This window comes from Lytechinus pictus, chromosome 3 (assembly GCF_037042905.1).
Source record: "Lytechinus pictus isolate F3 Inbred chromosome 3, Lp3.0, whole genome shotgun sequence".
Taxonomy (NCBI): Eukaryota; Metazoa; Echinodermata; class Echinoidea; order Temnopleuroida; family Toxopneustidae; genus Lytechinus; species Lytechinus pictus.
The window spans coordinates 79,711,945-79,731,063 of record NC_087247.1 but is presented as its reverse complement, the minus strand read 5'-3'; the positions used below and the strand labels follow the sequence as shown (position 1 = coordinate 79,731,063).

Below are 19,119 nucleotides of genomic sequence, written 5' to 3'. Positions count from 1 at the left end.
TTTTCAACCAAAATTAGGGGGGGGGGGACAAAGAGATTTGAGGGGGGTCCACCTCAATTTGGGGGGGGGACGTAGAAAACAAATTGACAAGCAAAAAAAAAAGGTTCTCAACTAAAAATCTAGGGGGGACCGTCCCCCACCTCAAATTTAGGGGAGAAAGCCCCCCCCCGGTTCCGCCGCCTAAGTAATTAATACGCTTATTATTTCGACATAGCGATATATTCTATCTTGTCAAGTCGATATGTCCACATGGCGAAATATGAAGTGTACATGAGTCCCGGCGAGAATCCCGATATATATCGCTACGTTGACACGTAACTTATTTAAGTCGACTTGGCAAGATAAAATATCTCGCCATGTTGACATATAACTTTTTATATGTGGACTGACTTGGCAGGATAACGTATCGCGCCATGCGGACATAATAAGCTTATTTAGTCGACATGGCAAGATAAAGTATCTCGCCATGTCGTCAAGTCGATGGCATTTCAGAGGCTCCGTATGGCGTCTAGAGGGTAAATTTCCGGGGGGTAACAGTCCCTGACGATAAAAATATGGGGATAATATTTTCATTGAAGTAGATGTCAGGGAGCGATTGTCCTTTGGGTCATCGTTATAGAACCCCATGGACTCGTATCATTGGCCTTTTGACCTCTTGATTGCATTGGATCTCACTATATCCTGATCGTAATTTTACACACACCGCGGACTATCGGACCCGCGGTCTATCGGGCCCGCGGTCTATCGGGCCCGCGGTCTATCGGGCCCGCGGTCTATCGGGCCCGCGGACTATCGGACCCGCGGTCTATCGGGCCCGCGGTCTATCGGACCCGCGGTCTATCGGACCCGCGGTCTATCGGACCCGCGGTCTAACGGGCTGTAACCAATATTTTAGCCTGCTGTATAGGTAAAAATCAATTTGTATGCATTTTAGTTCCTTTCAATTTAAGAGATAAAGTCTATTTGATTGGATTACGTAACACTTTGAGTGCATAGGAGCAAAACAACACACGCATAAGTCCACACCATTCAAATGCAATCTTACGTGGCCTTAACTTTGCATAGAATAGCAGGGTGTTGAAATGGCGTCTCTTGCCTATATTATTCTTCTCCTTTACGGGATAATCCATAATTTGCCAAATTCTTCAAAAGTTGAAGCAGCTAGTATTTTCGTATCTTCAGTTTATGGCGAGGGTAGTCATTTCATTGCAGCTTCAGCCATTGGCCAGAGTTTAATTGAACGTGGTCATAACGTAACTTTCTTGATAAGTAGCGCTTACTATGAACAACGAGCCAAGAACCCCAAGTTCTCAAACTTTTCGTACAAAGTTTTCAAGCATTCTGTACCGGATGATGAAGTGCGAGCTATGTTCCAATCCTTGAACAATCTAGCCTTCGTTAAACAGGATCGACAATTTTCAGAAATGATGAAGTTGGTTGCAAAACGAATGGCAGACGATTGTGATTTCTTGATTTCTGATAAAGAATTTCAGTCTAGTTTAAAAGAAATCGACGCAGTGATGTTAGATATTGCTTGGCCCTGTGGACTGTTGATCAGAGAGATTTTAAGGAAAAATGAAATGAATGTGATCATGATTGCCATCACCCCGACACCTCCTTGGAGTGGATTTCTATCTGCGTCAGGTTCATTCTTCAGCTATGCTTATCAACCAGAAATTACAACAGGCCTTCCAAACAAAATGACTTTTGTACAAAGACTGCAGAATATGTGCTACTCGTCATTTATAAGAATCCTTGCCGAGTACTTTTTCTACGCTCCATACGCTGAAATAGGCAGAAGACTTGGACTTCCTGATGTTCACTTTGTATACAGCTACTCAGATTTCGATCTGCATTTAACAAATATTGATTTTGCGTCAGAATTCATCTATCCCTTAGCTCCCAATGTCATTCCTGTTGGTGGTCTTACAATATCTGCTCCAGATTATCTACAAAAGGTAGGGTCTATATAATATACGTTGCTGAATAAACTTAAAGATTAAATCGTTTCATGCCATGAAAATGAATATTTTTTCATTGTTTTAGTATGCACATTGCTTCTTGTTTTAGTTTTACTCTGGCTTTTACCTATGTTTTATCAACCCCGTGTGAATGTTTATGGATACAATGCTTTCTTTTTGTCGCTTTTGTCGTATTTACTGTGGAAATACAAAAATAAAAGAAAATAGTTTCTAAATAATTCAAAGAATGGATATTCATTCTATGTTCATTTAAAGAGTTTAGAATAAATTCAGGTCAACTCTTTACTCTTACTATCCGGAAAGACCAGAATTCATGTTTTTGATTTTTTTTTTAAATCAAGCTACTAATCCTGAAGGGCATTATTGCGCCATTCTACTACCACCACGGCTTGCATCACTTGATTTCCTCTAGCATAAGTCATATTTTGTTCTATTTCCACTTCCACTATCACTATAACTTATTCTTATGGCCCTTTGTAAACTCTATAGGTCCATCGGAGGGGCTGGTTAACATTTGCCCACTGATAGCTTACTTACAAGGGGCTACCTTAGGTTTAAAAAATGCTAAACCAGAACAAAATTTCATGAAAATTCTAAGGGATGGTGAAAAAAATTACTGGATCTCATGATTTTGACCTTCGCTCATCAATGTCACAGGATATTTCAATTTCCCGTTGGAAATTTAGATTGAATTCACATGCAAGGAACAGCCAAATATAGAACGTAGCCACTGTAAATTGAATAATAATAATATATAGCATTTATGAGGCCCCGATTTATCTAGTTTCCTATTCAATGGCGCTCTATATATTACTCCGGCTGTATAGCTCCAGCTGCTAAAGGCGTTGGCGCATTCAAGGAATTAATCATGCAGAGTACCCATTCACCTCACCTGGGTTGAGTGCAGCACAATGTGGATAAATTTCTTTCTGAAGGAAAACACGCCGTGGCTGATATTCGAACCCACGCCCCTCTCATTGAAAGACGAGATTCCTAACCACTTGACCACGACGCCCCCATAAATTTATGGATAAGACAAAGTAAAGTATATTATTAGTAAAACAATTTCTACGATATTATGGCGAATGTAGTCATTTCATAGCAGCTTCAGCGTTAGGCAACACTTTAATTGAACGTGGTCATAACGTAACTTTCTTGTTAAGTAGCGCTTACTATGAACGAGCAAAGATTCACACTGTACTTTTTTTTTCTTAACCCCGGGAAATTGGTGGGGCTAAGGGGGGGGGGGGCCTAAGCCCCACCAATTTCCCGGGGTTAAAGCTAAATGATAGTAGTTGCAGTAAACACTTATTTCGTGATAAAGTCTGTAAAACCAAGGTTAAGTATTACTATATCATCGTGGATCTAGATCTGGAACAGTTACATAAACTGAACTCTGTGAAATGATAAAATCTAAGCTGAAAAACGATCACACTTAAAGGACAAGTCCACCCCAACCGAAAGTTGATTTGAATAAAAAGAGAAAAATCCAACAAACATAACGCTGAAAATTTCATTAAAATCGGATTTAAAATAAGAAAGTTATGACATTTTAAAGTTTCGCTTAATTTCACAAAATAGTTATATGCACATCCTGGTTGGTATGCAAATGAGGAGACTGATGACGTCACCCACTCACTATTTCTTTTGTATTTTATTATATGAAATATGAAATATCCTAATTTTCCCCTCATTGTCAAGTGAAACAATGATTAATTCCTCCCTGAACATGTGGAATTAGCATTATTTATTAATATATGGTTCAGTCAAGTTGGTCCTTATTGTCAAATCTGTAAAAGATGAAATATTGTATAATTCAAACAATAGAAAACAAAAGAAATAGTGAGTGATGGACATCATCGACCGACTCATCTGCATGTCACTGAGTTGTGCATATCACTGTTTTGTGAAAAATAAGGGAAACTTTAAAATGTCATAACTTTCTTATTCTACATCCGATTTTGATGAAATTTTCAGCATTCTGCTAGTTTGATTTTTCTCTATTTATTCAAATCAACATTTATCTGGGGTGGACTTGTCCTTTAAGATCGCCAACACAGATAGGTACACATGGGACAGTGTATTATTATTATTGCTGGAATAAAGACCCGACGGAAGTGCCCGAAACCGCTCTTATTTTGCTTATTTCTCAGCAATTACACAATTTCTTCAAGAATCCTTTGGCACATATTTTTTATTCATACAAACAGACACTAGGATGTTCATTATATTCGATTCTGTAAAAAGTCATTTTGAGATCGTTACCACAACTGGCATTTACCTTTATAAGCTTAGCCCACTTCGTTTTCACACTACGTTTTAGCAAAGTGGGCTAGCACGGTAAATAGTACGGTACTAAAATGGCCCTGCAAAAAAGCAGGGTTACCGGCTTATTGTGGTGCTAGCACCACAATTGCGGTGCTAAGAGATGCAGTGTGAAACGAAACAGGGCTAAGCAAAAGTGGGGCTAAGCATTAGCCAATCACAGAAGTCGAAATTGCACGTTAATCGCGCTCTGTATGGTAAAATCATCGATATTTATGAGCTGTGTGATTGCCCGGGGTTAAGGCGTTAACCCCGGCTAAGCAAATAGTATGGGGTTAAGAAAGACAGTGTGAATCGAAAAAAAGATAGTATGGGGTTATAAGGATAGTCCGGGGTTAAGGATAGTATGGGGTTAAGGAAATGCAGTGTGAAAAGCATATAAGTTCTCTAACTTTTCGTACGAAGTTTTCAAGTATTCTGTACCAGATGATGAAGTGCGAGCGATGTTCCAAGCATTGAATAAACTTGCTTTTGTCAACCAGGATCAGCAATTTACACAGATTTCAATTTGCTTTCAAAACGTTTGTCTGAGGATTGCAATTTCTGATAAGAATTTGCCTTCTAGACTTAAAGGGATCGACGCAATATTAATGGACATTTCTTGGCCCTGTGGACTGTTGATCAGGGAGATTTTAAGGGAAAATGGAATGAATGTGATCATGATAGCCTCTACACCTCCTTGGAGTGGATTTCTATCTGCGTCAGGTTAATTCTACAGCTATGCTTATCAACCCGAAATTACAACAGGTCTTTCAAACAAGATGAATTTTTTTACAAAGACTGCAGAATACATTTTCAAGGGACCTTTTTGAATACCCTTGCAGGGCTCGTTTTCTATCCTCCATATTCTGAAATTTGCAGAACACTCGGACTACCTAATGTCCACCATATTCAGAGCTACTTAGATTTTGATCTTTTAAAAAAAATATTGATTTTGTGTCAGAATTCCTCTATCCCTTGTCTCCCAATGTCATTCTTGTCGGTGGTCTTACAGCGTCAGCTCCGGATCATCTTCTAAAGGTAGACCCAATCCTGTTCACGGTTGTAAACTGCGCACGAGCAGAAAAAGGTCATTGGAGACAACCATGAAGGTGGCTTTCAAATTCACTGACATAGGCATTTGTGATTTGATGATTATTCATGTATTCCTTTAAAAATATTTATCACATCCAAGCTGAAGAGTAATAAATAGAGCCTTCATAATCACTGGTATTTGACAGTAGCCTAAACAATAGTCAAATGTGCCAAAGGCAGACAATAAAACAGATTACCAAACTTTATCCCTGATGTACTATTCTAGTCACCTGGTCTACATGTTCTATACAATGCCTTTTGTTCTTAGAATTTGAATACTCTACCGGTAAATCTTACGCAACATCTACATTTGAAAATGATAGCGCTTATCCTAACGAAAAATCACAAAGGTCATTTGAGAAAAGTTGATCATGAGCTAATCGTGAACTGGCTTATTGGTTGGACTTTTTTTCTTCTTTTAAATTTCTCAAGCCTAGATTTCCTTCCATTACTATGACGCGGCTTCTCATTATAGGTTATTGGTTATTTTCGAATTAGACAGACATTTTTATTGATATAGATGTTGCATCAGATTTATCTGTCTTTTTGGACACGAGGTCATTTGTGGTATTAGAATGGCGAGAGCAACTCAACAAGATGGTAATTATACGATTTTACATTCAGAAATGATTCAAATTTAAATTCAAATTTTATTTAACACTCATCATAAAAACACATAACAAAGGTGAAATAAATGACACAACACGTAATGAGAGTGTAAGGGGTAAGCAGAAAGGAGATTTCTTTTAATCACTACCCCAAAAAAGCATAAATTTACAAGTGAACTGTTCAAAAATCGTCTTTTCTCAAAAATTATTATAAATAACCTTTAGTGGCGTAGCATTGAAATCTACACATGAGGGGCAAAAATTTCTGACACAAAAGGCCCAAAGTCACGGCTATTTTCGGAAGCACTTTTCCTTTCAAACTTGTATGACAACTGAGAGAACTGTCATAAAAATCCTGTCATTTTGTCGGGGGGGGGGGCACTCTGTCCCACCCCCTCCATCTTCTCAGGTACGCTAGTGCTCACTTAAAAAAAATGTCTCAACACTTTATACAGACGAAGTATATTTCGTTTACTTCCTACAAGTTGAGGCCTAAGTTCCTCGAAGGGGTCGATCGGCTAACTCCGTTCGTCATCCGATTGTCCTCATATTTCAGGCATGTATTCTTTCCCGGGTATTCTGTCTTAGCACATTCAACAGTTTTGAAACCAGTACAAGGTTCACAGCTTGGTTTCAAGGGATGGCGAAACACACTGGCGGATCCAGAGAGGGGGGGGGGGGGGTGGGCACAGCCAGCCCGTTCGCCCTTTTTGAGAGCCACAATTAAAATTTGGAATGTGAAAATGCCGTTAAAACAGAAGTGTACCCCCCCCCCCTTTCGAAAATGATAACCTTTTCTTTTTTTCTTCTTCTTCTTGTCAAATATTTGGTGGAGCGTTGTGGCCCAGTGGATTAGTCTCCGGACTATGAAACAGAGGGTCGTGGGTTCGAATCCCAGCCTTGGCGTAATTTCCTTCGGCAAAAAATTAATCCACATTGTGCTGCACTCGACCCAGGTGAGGTGAATGGACCCGGTAGGATTTATTCCTTGAACGCTTTAGCGCCTATTAATATGGCGGCTCATATACAGCCGGGGTAATAATATGATACCAAGTATCAAAGCGCAGTTGAGTATATGCACATAGTAATTGCGCTATATAAATGGACATGTTATTATTATATTTTCGTGGACGAAATGCCCTTATTTCTTGGTTGAAACCCTTTTTTTTTTTTTTTTTTTGCTCGTCAAATTTTTCCCTCGAGAAAATGTGCCCCCCCTTCGAAAAATCCTGGATCCGCCCCTGGCGAAACACATGTCATGATATTCACCTTCGCCCATCTGATATATTGCGACATCCCGTTTTAACAAAAGCACGTCTAACATGTTTGATTCACAATATGATAGTACAGCTGGACTATTCGGTGGTAGGAATGGGCTGGTGGCTTGACCAGAGAAAGTCGGACATTATAATATAACCGGGTCATCATGAAAATAGACATGTATTCTAAACTAATAATTGTCTGTGCTGTATTCACTTTCGGTTCAACACTTCATTATGAGGGGGTCAGCGGAGCTAAGATTCTTATATCTGCGATATATGGCGAGGGTAGTCATTTCTTGGCGGCGTCAGCCATAGGGGAAAGCCTTTTGAAGCGAGGCCATGAGGTCACTTTTCTCATCAGCAATGCATATGATCATCGCGTTAAAGATCCAAAGTATGAAAAGTTTTCATTTGAGATCTTTAATCATTCAGTACCAGCTGAGAGAGTGCATAGGATTATGAACGCTGCCAATCATGTAGCATTTCAAGAGAGCAATGACCAGTTTAGTAACTTGACGAAATCGATTATGGACCTGACTGGCCAGAGCTGTAAGAATGTCATCACAGACCGAGCACTTATGCGTAGGTTAAAAGCAATGGATGCCATCATGATGGACATATCGTGGCCATGTGGTATTTACATCAAAGCTGCTCTTCAAAAAGACAGAGAAATCCCCAAAGATCTTAAGATGATCGCAAACTCTCCTACGACTCTCTGGAGTGGTTTCGTGTCGGCCTCAGGTTCTCCATTTAACTTCGCCTATATGCCTGAAACAATGACTGGTTTTACGAATCGTATGAACTTCTTACAGAGACTAAAAAACATCGTTCAGTCTATTTTGATACTGGCCAGTATTGATTCATCAATGTTATATTCGTTTCGAAAAATGGAAAGAGAAGTCGGTCTGCAAAATATTGTTAATCCATTTTATGGCTATAGAGATTTTGATCTGTACCTGAGTAACATTCATTTCTCCTCTGACTTTCCTGTGCCAATGGTGCCAAATCTTATATCAGTTGGAGGACTAACAGCTAAACCTGCTGGTAGATTGCAGAATGTAAGTATTCGTGATGAGAAAATCAGTATAAACCTTTATAGGCCCATCGAGTTTGCAATAAAGCACATTTATGATATCGTCGTGACGATGCTTACTCCATCAAATGGTCATTGAAAGATTGTCTGAATTTTACCTATCCATACTGTTTTCGTTTGGAAATAAGTTGTTGATGTATAAGCATGAATAAAAAAAAAATCGGAATGATCGTTTTTTCGACCCCATTGGTTTCCTTGTATATACGGATTAGTCTATTATTATGCCCGATATTATGCATTGTTGCAAAAGTAAACATACTCTATCCAGAACGTTAATACATCAGGGGCCGCGGAACGGTTTTGAAAGTGGGGGGGGGGGGGGGACTGACCATGCTAAGAATCACAATCATATGGTGATTTTTACGTTTTTGTACACGGTTTTGAAAAAAAAAGGGGGGGGGCTGAAGCCCCCCAGCCCCCCCCCCCCCGGTTCCGCGGCCCCTGTATAACCAGCTCATTATGATATCCAATCAGGCATATTGGGACCCATTTATAAAGGCAATCGTCAAAAACAAAGTCCGTCTAGTCACCTGGTCTTAAACAAACAGACCCGGGAAGGTGTAATATTATATCTCATATTAATTTTTGACTGAAACTGATTGTGTTTTGTAGATATTGTAGAGACTGGAGCGAGACCCGGAGCGAGACACATAAAATAGTGTAATGTATAAGCGATGTCAGGTTCAAAGTTCGCAGGTTTATTTCGCCCATGATATTCATAGTACGTTTTGTGTACATTCTAGGATACACATTGCTTATATGGGGTGTAAGATCATTTCCATGCACAATGGCGTACCTTTCTAGGACTGTTTTTCACTTCAGCTATATGCTTTTTATTGTATTGTCTATGCCAAGATATACCTTTATGTATAAAATCTTGATTTCTGCTATATACGGTGAGGGAAGTCATTTTCTTGCGGCAGCATCTGTTGGAGAAGGCCTTGCTCGGAAGGGCCATGACGTTACAATGTTAATTAGCAATGCCTTTGAACATCGTACAGAAGAACCAATGTATGCTAATCTCTCTTTTGAAGTATTCAAGCATCCTATACCCCCGGAAGAAGTCCGCGAATCGTTGAACTTTGCAAGCACCATGGTGTTTAGAGACGACAATATAGAGTTCTTCAGTTTAATGAGGAATATGTCTAAGAGGACAGTAGATGACTGTGAGGCAGTTGTTACAGATACAGAGCTAATGATTCGACTTGAGAAAAATGATGCCATCATTGTAGATATTACCTGGCCATGTGCCCGCTACATCAAAGCTGTTCTTGAAGAGAATATGAAATCATTAAGACGCCGAACAATGATTAGTCTTTCAGCGACAAACCCATGGAGTGGATATCTTATGCTGGGTGGTTCTCCTGTTAATTATGCTTATTTCCCAGAAATTACGACCGGTTTCACCAACCAAATGACATTCAGGCAAAGGCTTCTAAATATCATTCAGACATATTTGATCTCTATAGTCGGTGAACAGTTGACACCACCATTTTATAGAGATATGGGTAAAAGGCTTGGGTTGAGCCCTTATATCCATCCCATCTTTGATATGCAACACTTTGATCTTCACTTACTAAATATTAATTTTGCTTCCGATTTTGTGACTCCTCTGTCACCGAGCGTAATTCCTGTCGGTGGTTTGACCGTAAAGTTTGTCGAAAAACTGGATCAGGTAGGTTGGTATACACATGTTTAACACATTTGATGATTTGTTCGTCACAAGAAGTATACCTTTTCATTCAATTAAGATAATTTATGTTTCATGGAATTTTTCATTCAGAAGGGTTTGTTTCTATATCACGGTGTGTGGGTGTGTGTGTTTTCGTGGCTGTGTGAGATACACACAGATGCACACCGTGTTTAGATCCCCCACTATACAGGGACATCCCCCGGAGATCTGTGGGTGGCTATGTGATTGTTCCAGTCATTTATTTATTTATTTTTTAATGTTTACTTCTTGTAACATCTTTATGATTGGGCCAGCCACTTATACGTGCCCGTGAAGGACGTGTCTAATAAACTGTGAAGTTTGTTTGGTCCCATCTCATTTCCATTTGTTCTTTCTTTTGCCATTTTGTGACTTTGGATCCAGAAACCAATTGATGTGAGGGACTTTAGCCTATCTCTTAATACCTGACACATACTTATTAAAGATAAATGAAGCTATAGCTTGCGTAAAAATACTGTGCATTTGGACTGAGTGAAATGTGTGCAGTGCGCTTGTAAAAGTTTGATCTGTTTTTGTTGGAACCCAGTTTATTTTCTATTGTTCTGAATTAGGAAAAGGTATACGTGCTACACCGCCCCATGTCAAGAGTGTTGTTGAGAATGTTAGAGTACCCTCTAACAGTGGCATACGTAAGTGAAAATTAGGAGAGCACAACATGATATTGAGTAAATTTCTTGTTAGTCGCGCTCGAGAGAAGCAAGCGAGCAAATAGAAACTCTAAATAAGTGACATATTTTTAATAATATCAATTTAATCATTTCGTATTTTGCTCTTTTTTCACTTATTTCCTTTCTTTTAATTCCTTTTCCCACTTCATGATGGTGTACCTTTTTGAAGAAGGGGGTCCATTGATGTGTGTTAGAATTAACAATGCGGTATACACTGCAAAGGACACTCTTGGTTTTACAATGATCTCTTGGTATCTAGAGCAAAGGAATGCTCATTGAACTCATAAGTTTGTGTCCAAAACTGTTCGAAGAAATTACTGACCAAGAAGTACTTTCTATCTTGTCAGACGACATCTAAGTTCCCAAGTTTTCCATTTTCGTATCTATTCTCATACTTGATAGTTTTTAATATGCTCTTGTGAAGTATTCAAATACAATAGGTCAAATAATGGAGAAAAATAAACTTAATTATTTTTTGTATAATTTCTATTACAAGGAACTTGAAGAATTCGTTCAGAGCTCTGGAGACCATGGCGTCATTGTCTTCACCCTTGGTACCTATCTGGCATCTATTACAACGATCAGACCCGAAATAGTAACGATGTTTGCCGAAGCTTTCCGAAGATTGCCACAAAAGGTCATCTGGCAGTTAAAGGAACTTCCCGACTGGGAGTTACCATCCAATGTGAAAGCTATGCCATGGTTGCCTCAAAACGACCTCCTTGGTAAGGCATAGGGGAATACCCGGTTGATACTTTCTCTCTCTCTCTCTCTCTGATTAACGATCATGATTGTATGCCTACAATATTAAAACATACATGGTATGGCGTTGAATTGTTTCTGGTAATTAAGGAGATTGTATACAAAAGACAACTCTGGTGAATTGAAAATATATATATATGCATGTGTGTGTGAGGGTGTGTGTGTGTGTGTTTACGTCTCACTGGTACATCATTAATCTCACCGTTGTTAAAAAATACGGGAATATTGTGTGTGAGAGAGAGAGGGGGGGGGGGTGGGTATAATGAAACGCGTTTGTATACTGGATTATATTGGCTGTATTTAAAGGAAGGAAACAGAGCTTCAATGTCTTTTTCTGAGAAAAATGTAAAATTAGTGACAAAATAATATCTCCAAGTATATCTTATTAGCATTGAGATAGTTCGTTGATCGTGCTTCTAGAACAACATGAACACCATTGGTTTTAAAATATTGTGCAAAAGTGCATTTGGTTCACAGTTTAAAAAAAATAGGTACCTTCATTGATTACTTTGTCAGCTTAAAAGAAATATCTGACCTAATCATTTCCCTATTCTTGTTTCATTTTTGTTTTTGTTTATTTAAAGAATGAAACTAAAGATCATACACACAAAAAGGAGAAGAAGAAGAAGAGAAGAAATATAGTTTTCATATTTTGTCATAATAATCTTTTTGATGAAAAGGCGTCAATGATATTTTATTAAAAAAAAACGCTGTTAAACGCAATACACAAAAACACTATTTTAGAAAAACCGGAAAACAATAATTCAAATTAAATGCCGATAAATCTTAGCTTCTCAAATAGGGCCAAATTACGAAAGGGTAATTAATCTTTTGATAACGAACATTTTGTATAATTTATACATGACTCACTTCAATCAATAAAGTCATGTAATGTTTTAGACACGCCAGTCCTAAATGGATTGAGCGCGTATTATTTACTCGTGTGTGCCCTAGAATAATTGTCATTCATTGCCATGTTTAGGTCATCCAAAGACACGAGTATTCATGTACCAAGGAGGTAATAATGGTTTCCAAGAAGCATGTTACCATGGAGTACCAATCGTAGTCATTCCTCTTCAAGGAGATCAATATGATGTCGCTGCTAGGATCGAAGCAAGGGGTCTAGGTAAAAAGATTGAAAAACTAGAACTCAACGCAGATATCATCTATGATACACTTACTGAAGTTATCAATAACCCAAGGTATGCTAATATAGCGGTTCTAATTATGCAATAAAAATTGTTTGATTGAATTATATATGATATGAATTAAACATTTGTGATGAGTTCAGTACAGTTCAGATTTCCATTTTAAAAAAGTCAATTGACACTTCAAAGATATAAGATGTCAGCTGACATTACTTTTTTTAGTTTTGATATTTTATAGGACTCTCGATCAGGCCGACGGATCGTTAGCAACTAAATAGCTATTCACCCGTGATTTTTTTAAAACTCCAGTGAGATTTGAACCAGCGCGCTGGTACCTCCTACGTTGTGACGTAGCCTATCCGATATGCGTCGGGCTAGTGGGCAAACTACTGACGGGCGAGGGCGCAGCCCGAGCGCCTGCATCACTGGTTATTTACCTTGTTCCGTTCGTAGAAATTCTACGAATCCCCACTAAGCTTCAATATAAATATTCATAACTGTCCGCGAACACGTACCAATAAGCGACGAGGCTTGAACGTGACGTAGACTGCGATGATATTTGATTGGTTAAAAAATACAGTTGATCGCCATATAAGGGTTATCTCATGAATGATGCATAACAAAAAGTACGTAACGCATATGATAACCATATATGCATATTGATGACTTTACATTTTACCAGTGATCGGGCTTCGCCCTCGCCCGTCAGTCTGCTTCGAGCGACCAGTAACTTGCCCACTATAGCGGCTGCGGATATCAGATAGGCTACAGTTGTGACGCTGCAGCGTCACAACGTAGGAGGTTAAAATTTGGCAAATCAGAAAGCGACACTTCCGACCGAAGTCCAGTTGAAAGGTTTTCTACCTATCTTTTATAATCTATATGATGTACCTTGATGATTAAAAAACATTCAAAGACATTGTTCCTCAAGTCGTTTAAAAGTAGCTTTCCATCCAGAAGGGGAAAAGGTCCCCATTAGAAAGTGTATAGATACCTAATTGCAATACATAGATATGAAATTTTAGACGATTTAGTAGATTCTACTATTCTAACTTCCTTAATTTTATGTTTGATTTTGAATAATTAAAACAGAATTTAGTCGGTTCATAATTTATATCTTCTGATTTTTTATTTTTATTTTTTTTTTTATCAGTTACAACGAGGTTGCAGATAAAGTTTCTGCAATTTACAAGGACCAGCCAATGAGCGCTCCGGATCGAGCTGCCTTTTGGATAGAACATGTCATCAAGTTTGGTGGAGCTTATATGAGATCTCCAGCCAATGATCTTACATTCATTCAATATCATCTTATAGATGTATATGCCTTCCTCACTGCGATAGTCGTTGTATTTCTAGCTGTAGTCTATTATACACTTAAATTTTGTGTTTCTCTGTGTGGTCGTATGATAGGACGTGGCAGCAGTAGAAAATCAAAGACTGAATAACCATGATAATTGTAGGTAAATCTGGTAAACTTATGTATAATCAAACAATATTGTTGGCTCAACTGGTAGAGCGGCCGCCTCGTAATTGGGGATCGTTAATTTAATCCATGGCCGAGTCGAGCTAGGGGACTTTCAAAATCGGACCTTTACCTGCTCGCAAGGTGCTCGGTATTTTATAATAGAGAAGGGTCTTCTATGCTGGTATCATTATTATCATTAAGAGTGCCACATTTCTATCAACAGACTGTCTTCCAACAATATTACAAGTTCCTATTTTTTTAGAACTAAAACTAATTATTTGATTTATTTTGTCCCCTTATGCAAAATACGGATCGGGCAACCTGTGGTCCCACCATTTAAAAGGGAGCTTTCACACAGCGCCGCAGAGAATGGATCCTACAACACATCAGCAAATGCATTGAAAATGCAAGTCAAATCACATTTAAAGTTGACCTAAAATTGCAATTGTGTCGTTTGTCTAGAGTCACGGACGAAACTGCCTTTACCTACCCTCGACAAAGACTTCATTGTGATTTGATTCACACTTTCAATGCATTTGCTGCGTTGTAGGATTCATTCTGCATTGTTGTGTGAAACACGGGCGTAAATCTTGGGGGAGGGAATAGGGGATACATCCCCCCCCCCCACACTTTTCGAAGGGGGTGGCATGTACAATCACCCCCACCTACTTTTCAAGATAGAAACAAATATTTTTTAAATCCTAAATTGGTTAATACTACTGTTAATGTGTGGATTCATCTTTAAATGCAGTCAAAGTGTAAATTGGTCTTCATGCAAAATTTCTCGCGCGGTCGCTCGGCTCCCGCGCTCAATCTATTCTTATAAGAATTTGGCCGTGACAAATCCCTACGTTTAGCTTATTGTAAGGTTATATCTACTGCATCATGGAGTTCAGTTAAGATAAGTCCATTTTATGAATATGTAATTCCAATGAGTTTTAGATATTGTGGCGTAACCGAGCTCTGTCGGGGTAGCGTTCTGCCGTCTCGCAGTCTCCAGAACCCGGTCCACGCTTCTCCTCACTTTTATATCTCTTTTGGGGCAGGTTCGCTCACAAAAGTATATTGTGCAACGTGGTACACTCTCTCGCTCCTCTGAAATACACCGAATCACCCGCTCACTCACCCTAAATCATGCAAATGAAGCAACTTGGGAGATATTCAATATACAGTTCAACTTGATTTATTCGGAGCTTACATCTTACAACCGCACGCCACCGCAGCTCCCAGCGAACTGACGTACTTCTCCAATAATCGCAAAGCATATCACAACTAAATCATCGCCCTCTACGATTAAACTATGAAATACATCTTAAAGGTATAACTCATTATGCTACACAGCCCCTCCCCAAGTCTGGGCTGTCCTCGGACCAGGTATAAAACTAAAAAGACTAAAAATAAATCCTTTCAAAACTCAACTCACCCTTCAAGAGTGAAACATCTTTGGCAGAAACAATAAGTACAAAAAAAATATTTAAAACAAATATCGTTAAGAATATACAGGTATATACAGGTATAGCATAAAAAGAAAGCACTCTTCTTAACACACTTATGAGTTTGAAGACATCTCTAAGACTTCCTAAAGAAAACCAAATAACATTTTGAGTTTCATGTCCAAACATGAGGTATTAAATGTTTTGTATAAAAAGTAGATACTGATCTTTTTTTTTTTTCAACTGCATGATCGATGACATCAAAAATATAACTTTAATCAAGCACTGTTCTCACAAAACAAGAACAAAATGATATATGTACAGAAATATATAGAAAAAGCGGAGAGAGTTGTAGAGAGAGCAGGAAAATGTCAAGATGAGGAGGATATAGGAAAGATAAGAAGAAAGGCAAGGAAGACATAATAGTAAATAGAGTATAACATACATCAAGGCAATAAATCGGAATACAAAACAACAAGACGGAATGTTTCTCAAAGAAGAGATACTGTTTTTTATATATAACAAAAGTTCTTAAAAGTGTTCTGGATGATGAGATCTTTAGCTGATCAATCTGTTTCGGCCTTGGTTGTTCCCACCATCATATCCACCGTAAACTCCTTTATGACTTCGTCCTCCGATACTATTTCTCCATTTCGGAACACTCGGCGCGTGGTTTTTTCGGTGAGAGTTTTTAGGTTTCCGATAAGTCCACGCTCCAAATCCTCTACGGACATAGCCGGACCCACATGCCCCTCACGTACATGATTAATCTTGGTGTATGAAGCTTCAGGGACCGACCCGACAGCTTTTACCACCACCATGTGGTAGGTCCGTGCCTTTTCCTCGTAAATAGATTTCGATCCTCCGGAAAACACGTATGCCGAACTATGTTCGGCTACTCGGACTAAGTTCCCTGCTAAAATCCTGGTCGGTTTCAAGTCACCGATAGGCTTTCCCAACTTCACTTTCTCAGGCAAGTCCATGCCCCCCTCCTGTTCATCTTCAAGATCGGACTCAGACTCCTCAGACTGCTCATCTTGCACCTGTTGACGCAGGAGGCTAAGTGGTTTCCCACTGAGTCCTGGGCCCATTTTCCAAGAATTTACCGCTTCCATAGTGCCAGGAGAGACGTCGACTTGAATCTCTGCTTCAGCAATGGTTGGCTCTTGTACCTCACTGCAGATCCGAGTTGTTGTCTTCTCCTCATGTTCTCGAGTTTCCCGACCTTTTTCACGTTCACGTTCTTTCCCTCCTTTGTCGCTCAAGTGGACTTCCGACCTCACTTTTGAACGTCTCTCATGACTCACCATGTGGGCCCTAAGGTTATCTCTGCGGGAATACCCCTTCTCACAAATGTCACAAGTATACAGCCTTTGACGTCGATGTCTCTCGTCGATGTGTCGGTGCAGACTCCTTTTATGTGAGAACCTCGCTCCACAGTCGAAGCATTCAAAGTCAGACGCCACCCGGTGCCTCATCTTGCATAGGCGCTCTCTTCTTGCCTCTCTCCAGGCACCCTTCCTCGGCGCTCTCTTTACCCCTCTCTCCTGGCGATCTTCATAGGAGATATACGTGGCGCTCCCTGTAATACAGGCGCCTAAGTTGAATGAGCTTCCAATACCACGTTGTTCAATCCCACCGCTGCCGAAATGACTGGTGCCTCAACTAAATCATCGCCCTCTACGATTAAACTATGAAATACATCTTAAAGGTATAACTCATTATGCTACACAGCCCCTCCCCAAGTCTGGGCTGTCCTCGGACCAGGTATATTAACAACAAAACATAAAAATGAATTTCTTCAAATGTTATCTCGCTCTTGCAAAGAAGAAAATAAAACATTAAAACATCGTTAAAAGTATACAGGTATATACATTGGCATAGTACATAAAGGGAGTACCGTTCTTACATTAACAACCAAAACAATCTATATACAGAAATAGATAAAAAGAGCAAACAGAGTTGTATTGAGATCAGAAAATGTCAAGATGAGAATGACATAAGAAAGGTTAGAAAAGAGGAAAAGGAAAACATGGAAGCAAAAATATAAAGCATACATCAAGGCATAAAACAACATTTTGAATACAAAATCAAATGCATCAGAGTCTTTTACTGTTTCTGGCACAAAGTTATAGCGAAAGTTATGTCCAATATCTATTCTGCAGATTGAAGTGCTAGAGGATTTCTTCTCGGGGGTTTCTTCAAGGCGCATGTCTAGAACTACTTTTCATCATCTCGATCTCTCTCTATAAAGACTTCTTTGGAGGCCAAGGCGTTACCCTGTCGTAACAATCAGCGGATGTGCATCCAACGCAATTCCTTCGAACTATCTATCTGAAGAACAACATCACATGCCAGGTTACATTCCGACCTTGGTCACACTCCTACTTCCTGTAGAGTATGTCTTGCTTCATCTCTAGCTGTGCATCCTCCAATAGGACTTCTCCACACTAGACTTTGAAGCCATCGTTGACCAATCGGGCCGGTCGACTGACTGATGCTCTGCTTCCAAGATCTACCTGATCGAAGGTTCTTTCTGTTGGTAACTGCTCATTGCTGATATGTCAAGTTCCACGGCAACCACCCTTGCCTCTGCAAAGATCCAACCAAGTGCCCGATGATCCGTCCTGATCTCCGCCCATAGAAGTTCTGTTGCAGCTCCGAAATACTACCATGGCCCATGACTCTTTATGAGCCCCATAGTAGTTTTTCTCTGCTCTCTGAATGCAGTACCCCACTAGCATAGGATATGACTTGCTCCTTCCCAACATAGGACAGCTCCAGTTCCCTCATTGCTAGTATCTGCATATCCAACAAGTACTTCTCTTCGACGTTCAGAGATCCCCATCTCCACGCTGCACTTATCCTGCAAGGAATTTCAGATCCATTCTTCATAGCCACTCGTCGTAAGCGTAATACATTTACATGTATAGGCACTATCCACGCTGTCGTCTACACACCGACTCAATAGGCGCTATTCACCCACGTGTATAGGCGCTATCTCCGCCACACACACCCAAAGCTCCATTCACCAACGTGTGTAGGCGCTATCTCCGCCACACACACCCAAGGCGCCATTCACCAACGTGTGTAGGCGCCATCTCCGCCACACACACCCAAGGCGCCATTCACCAACGTGTATATAGGCGCTATCTCCGCCACACACACCCAAGGCGCCATTCACCAACGTGTGTAGGCGCTATCTCCGCCACACACACCTAAGGCGCCATTCACCAACGTGTGTAGGCACTATCTCCGCCACACACACCCAGGGCGCTATTCACCAACGTGTGTAGGCACTATCTCCGCCACACACATCCAGAGCGCTATTCACCAACGTGTGTAGGCACTATCTCCGCCACACACACCCAGGGCGCTATTCACCAACGTGTGTAGGCACTATCTCCGCCACACACACCCAGGGCGCTATTCACCAACGTGTGTAGGCACTATCTCCGCCACACACATCCGGGGCGCTATTCACCAACGTGTGTAGGCACTATCTCCGCCACACACACCCAATACGCCATTCACCAACGTGTGTAGGCGCTATCTCCGCCACACACA

General features: G+C 40.1%; 2 protein-coding genes across 4 annotated transcripts; one reads left to right on the top strand and one right to left on the bottom strand.

Annotated features, from left to right (window-relative positions):
* Positions 1–992: 992 nt before the first annotated feature.
* LOC129256649 (UDP-glucuronosyltransferase 2C1-like) lies at positions 993–17,565 on the top strand. Of its 3 annotated transcripts, none has more exons than XM_064097781.1 (4): positions 993–1,958; positions 11,241–11,469; positions 12,489–12,708; positions 13,808–17,565. In XM_064097781.1, the coding sequence occupies exons 1-4, from the start codon at positions 1,083–1,085 to the stop codon at positions 14,097–14,099; spliced, it is 1,617 nt and encodes a 538-aa protein (XP_063953851.1). In that variant the 5' UTR covers positions 993–1,082; the 3' UTR covers positions 14,100–17,565. The 3 variants fall into 3 exon arrangements, with proteins under 3 accessions (XP_063953851.1, XP_054750785.2, XP_054750784.2); XM_054894810.2 differs by lacking the exon at positions 993–1,958 and adding an exon at positions 7,294–8,309; XM_054894809.2 differs by lacking the exon at positions 993–1,958 and adding an exon at positions 8,942–10,019.
* LOC135153709 (histone-lysine N-methyltransferase PRDM16-like) lies at positions 15,278–17,030 on the bottom strand. Its single transcript, XM_064097782.1, has one exon. The coding sequence runs from the start codon at positions 17,028–17,030 to the stop codon at positions 16,119–16,121; it is 912 nt and encodes a 303-aa protein (XP_063953852.1). The 3' UTR covers positions 15,278–16,118.
* Positions 17,566–19,119: the final 1,554 nt, after the last annotated feature.

Bases quoted from the DNA above. Each gene is read 5' to 3' on its own strand.
- LOC129256649 (XM_054894809.2), top strand. From the start codon at position 9,054: ATGATATTCATAGTACGTTTTGTGTACATTCTAGGATACACATTGCTT. The intron at 10,020-11,240 runs GTAGGTTGGTAT...TTCTATTACAAG, and splicing joins TTGTCGAAAAACTGGATCAG to GAACTTGAAGAATTCGTTCA. The intron at 12,709-13,807 runs GTATGCTAATAT...TTTTTTTATCAG, and splicing joins GAAGTTATCAATAACCCAAG to TTACAACGAGGTTGCAGATA.
- LOC135153709 (XM_064097782.1), bottom strand. From the start codon at position 17,030: ATGAGGCACCGGGTGGCGTCTGACTTTGAATGCTTCGACTGTGGAGCG.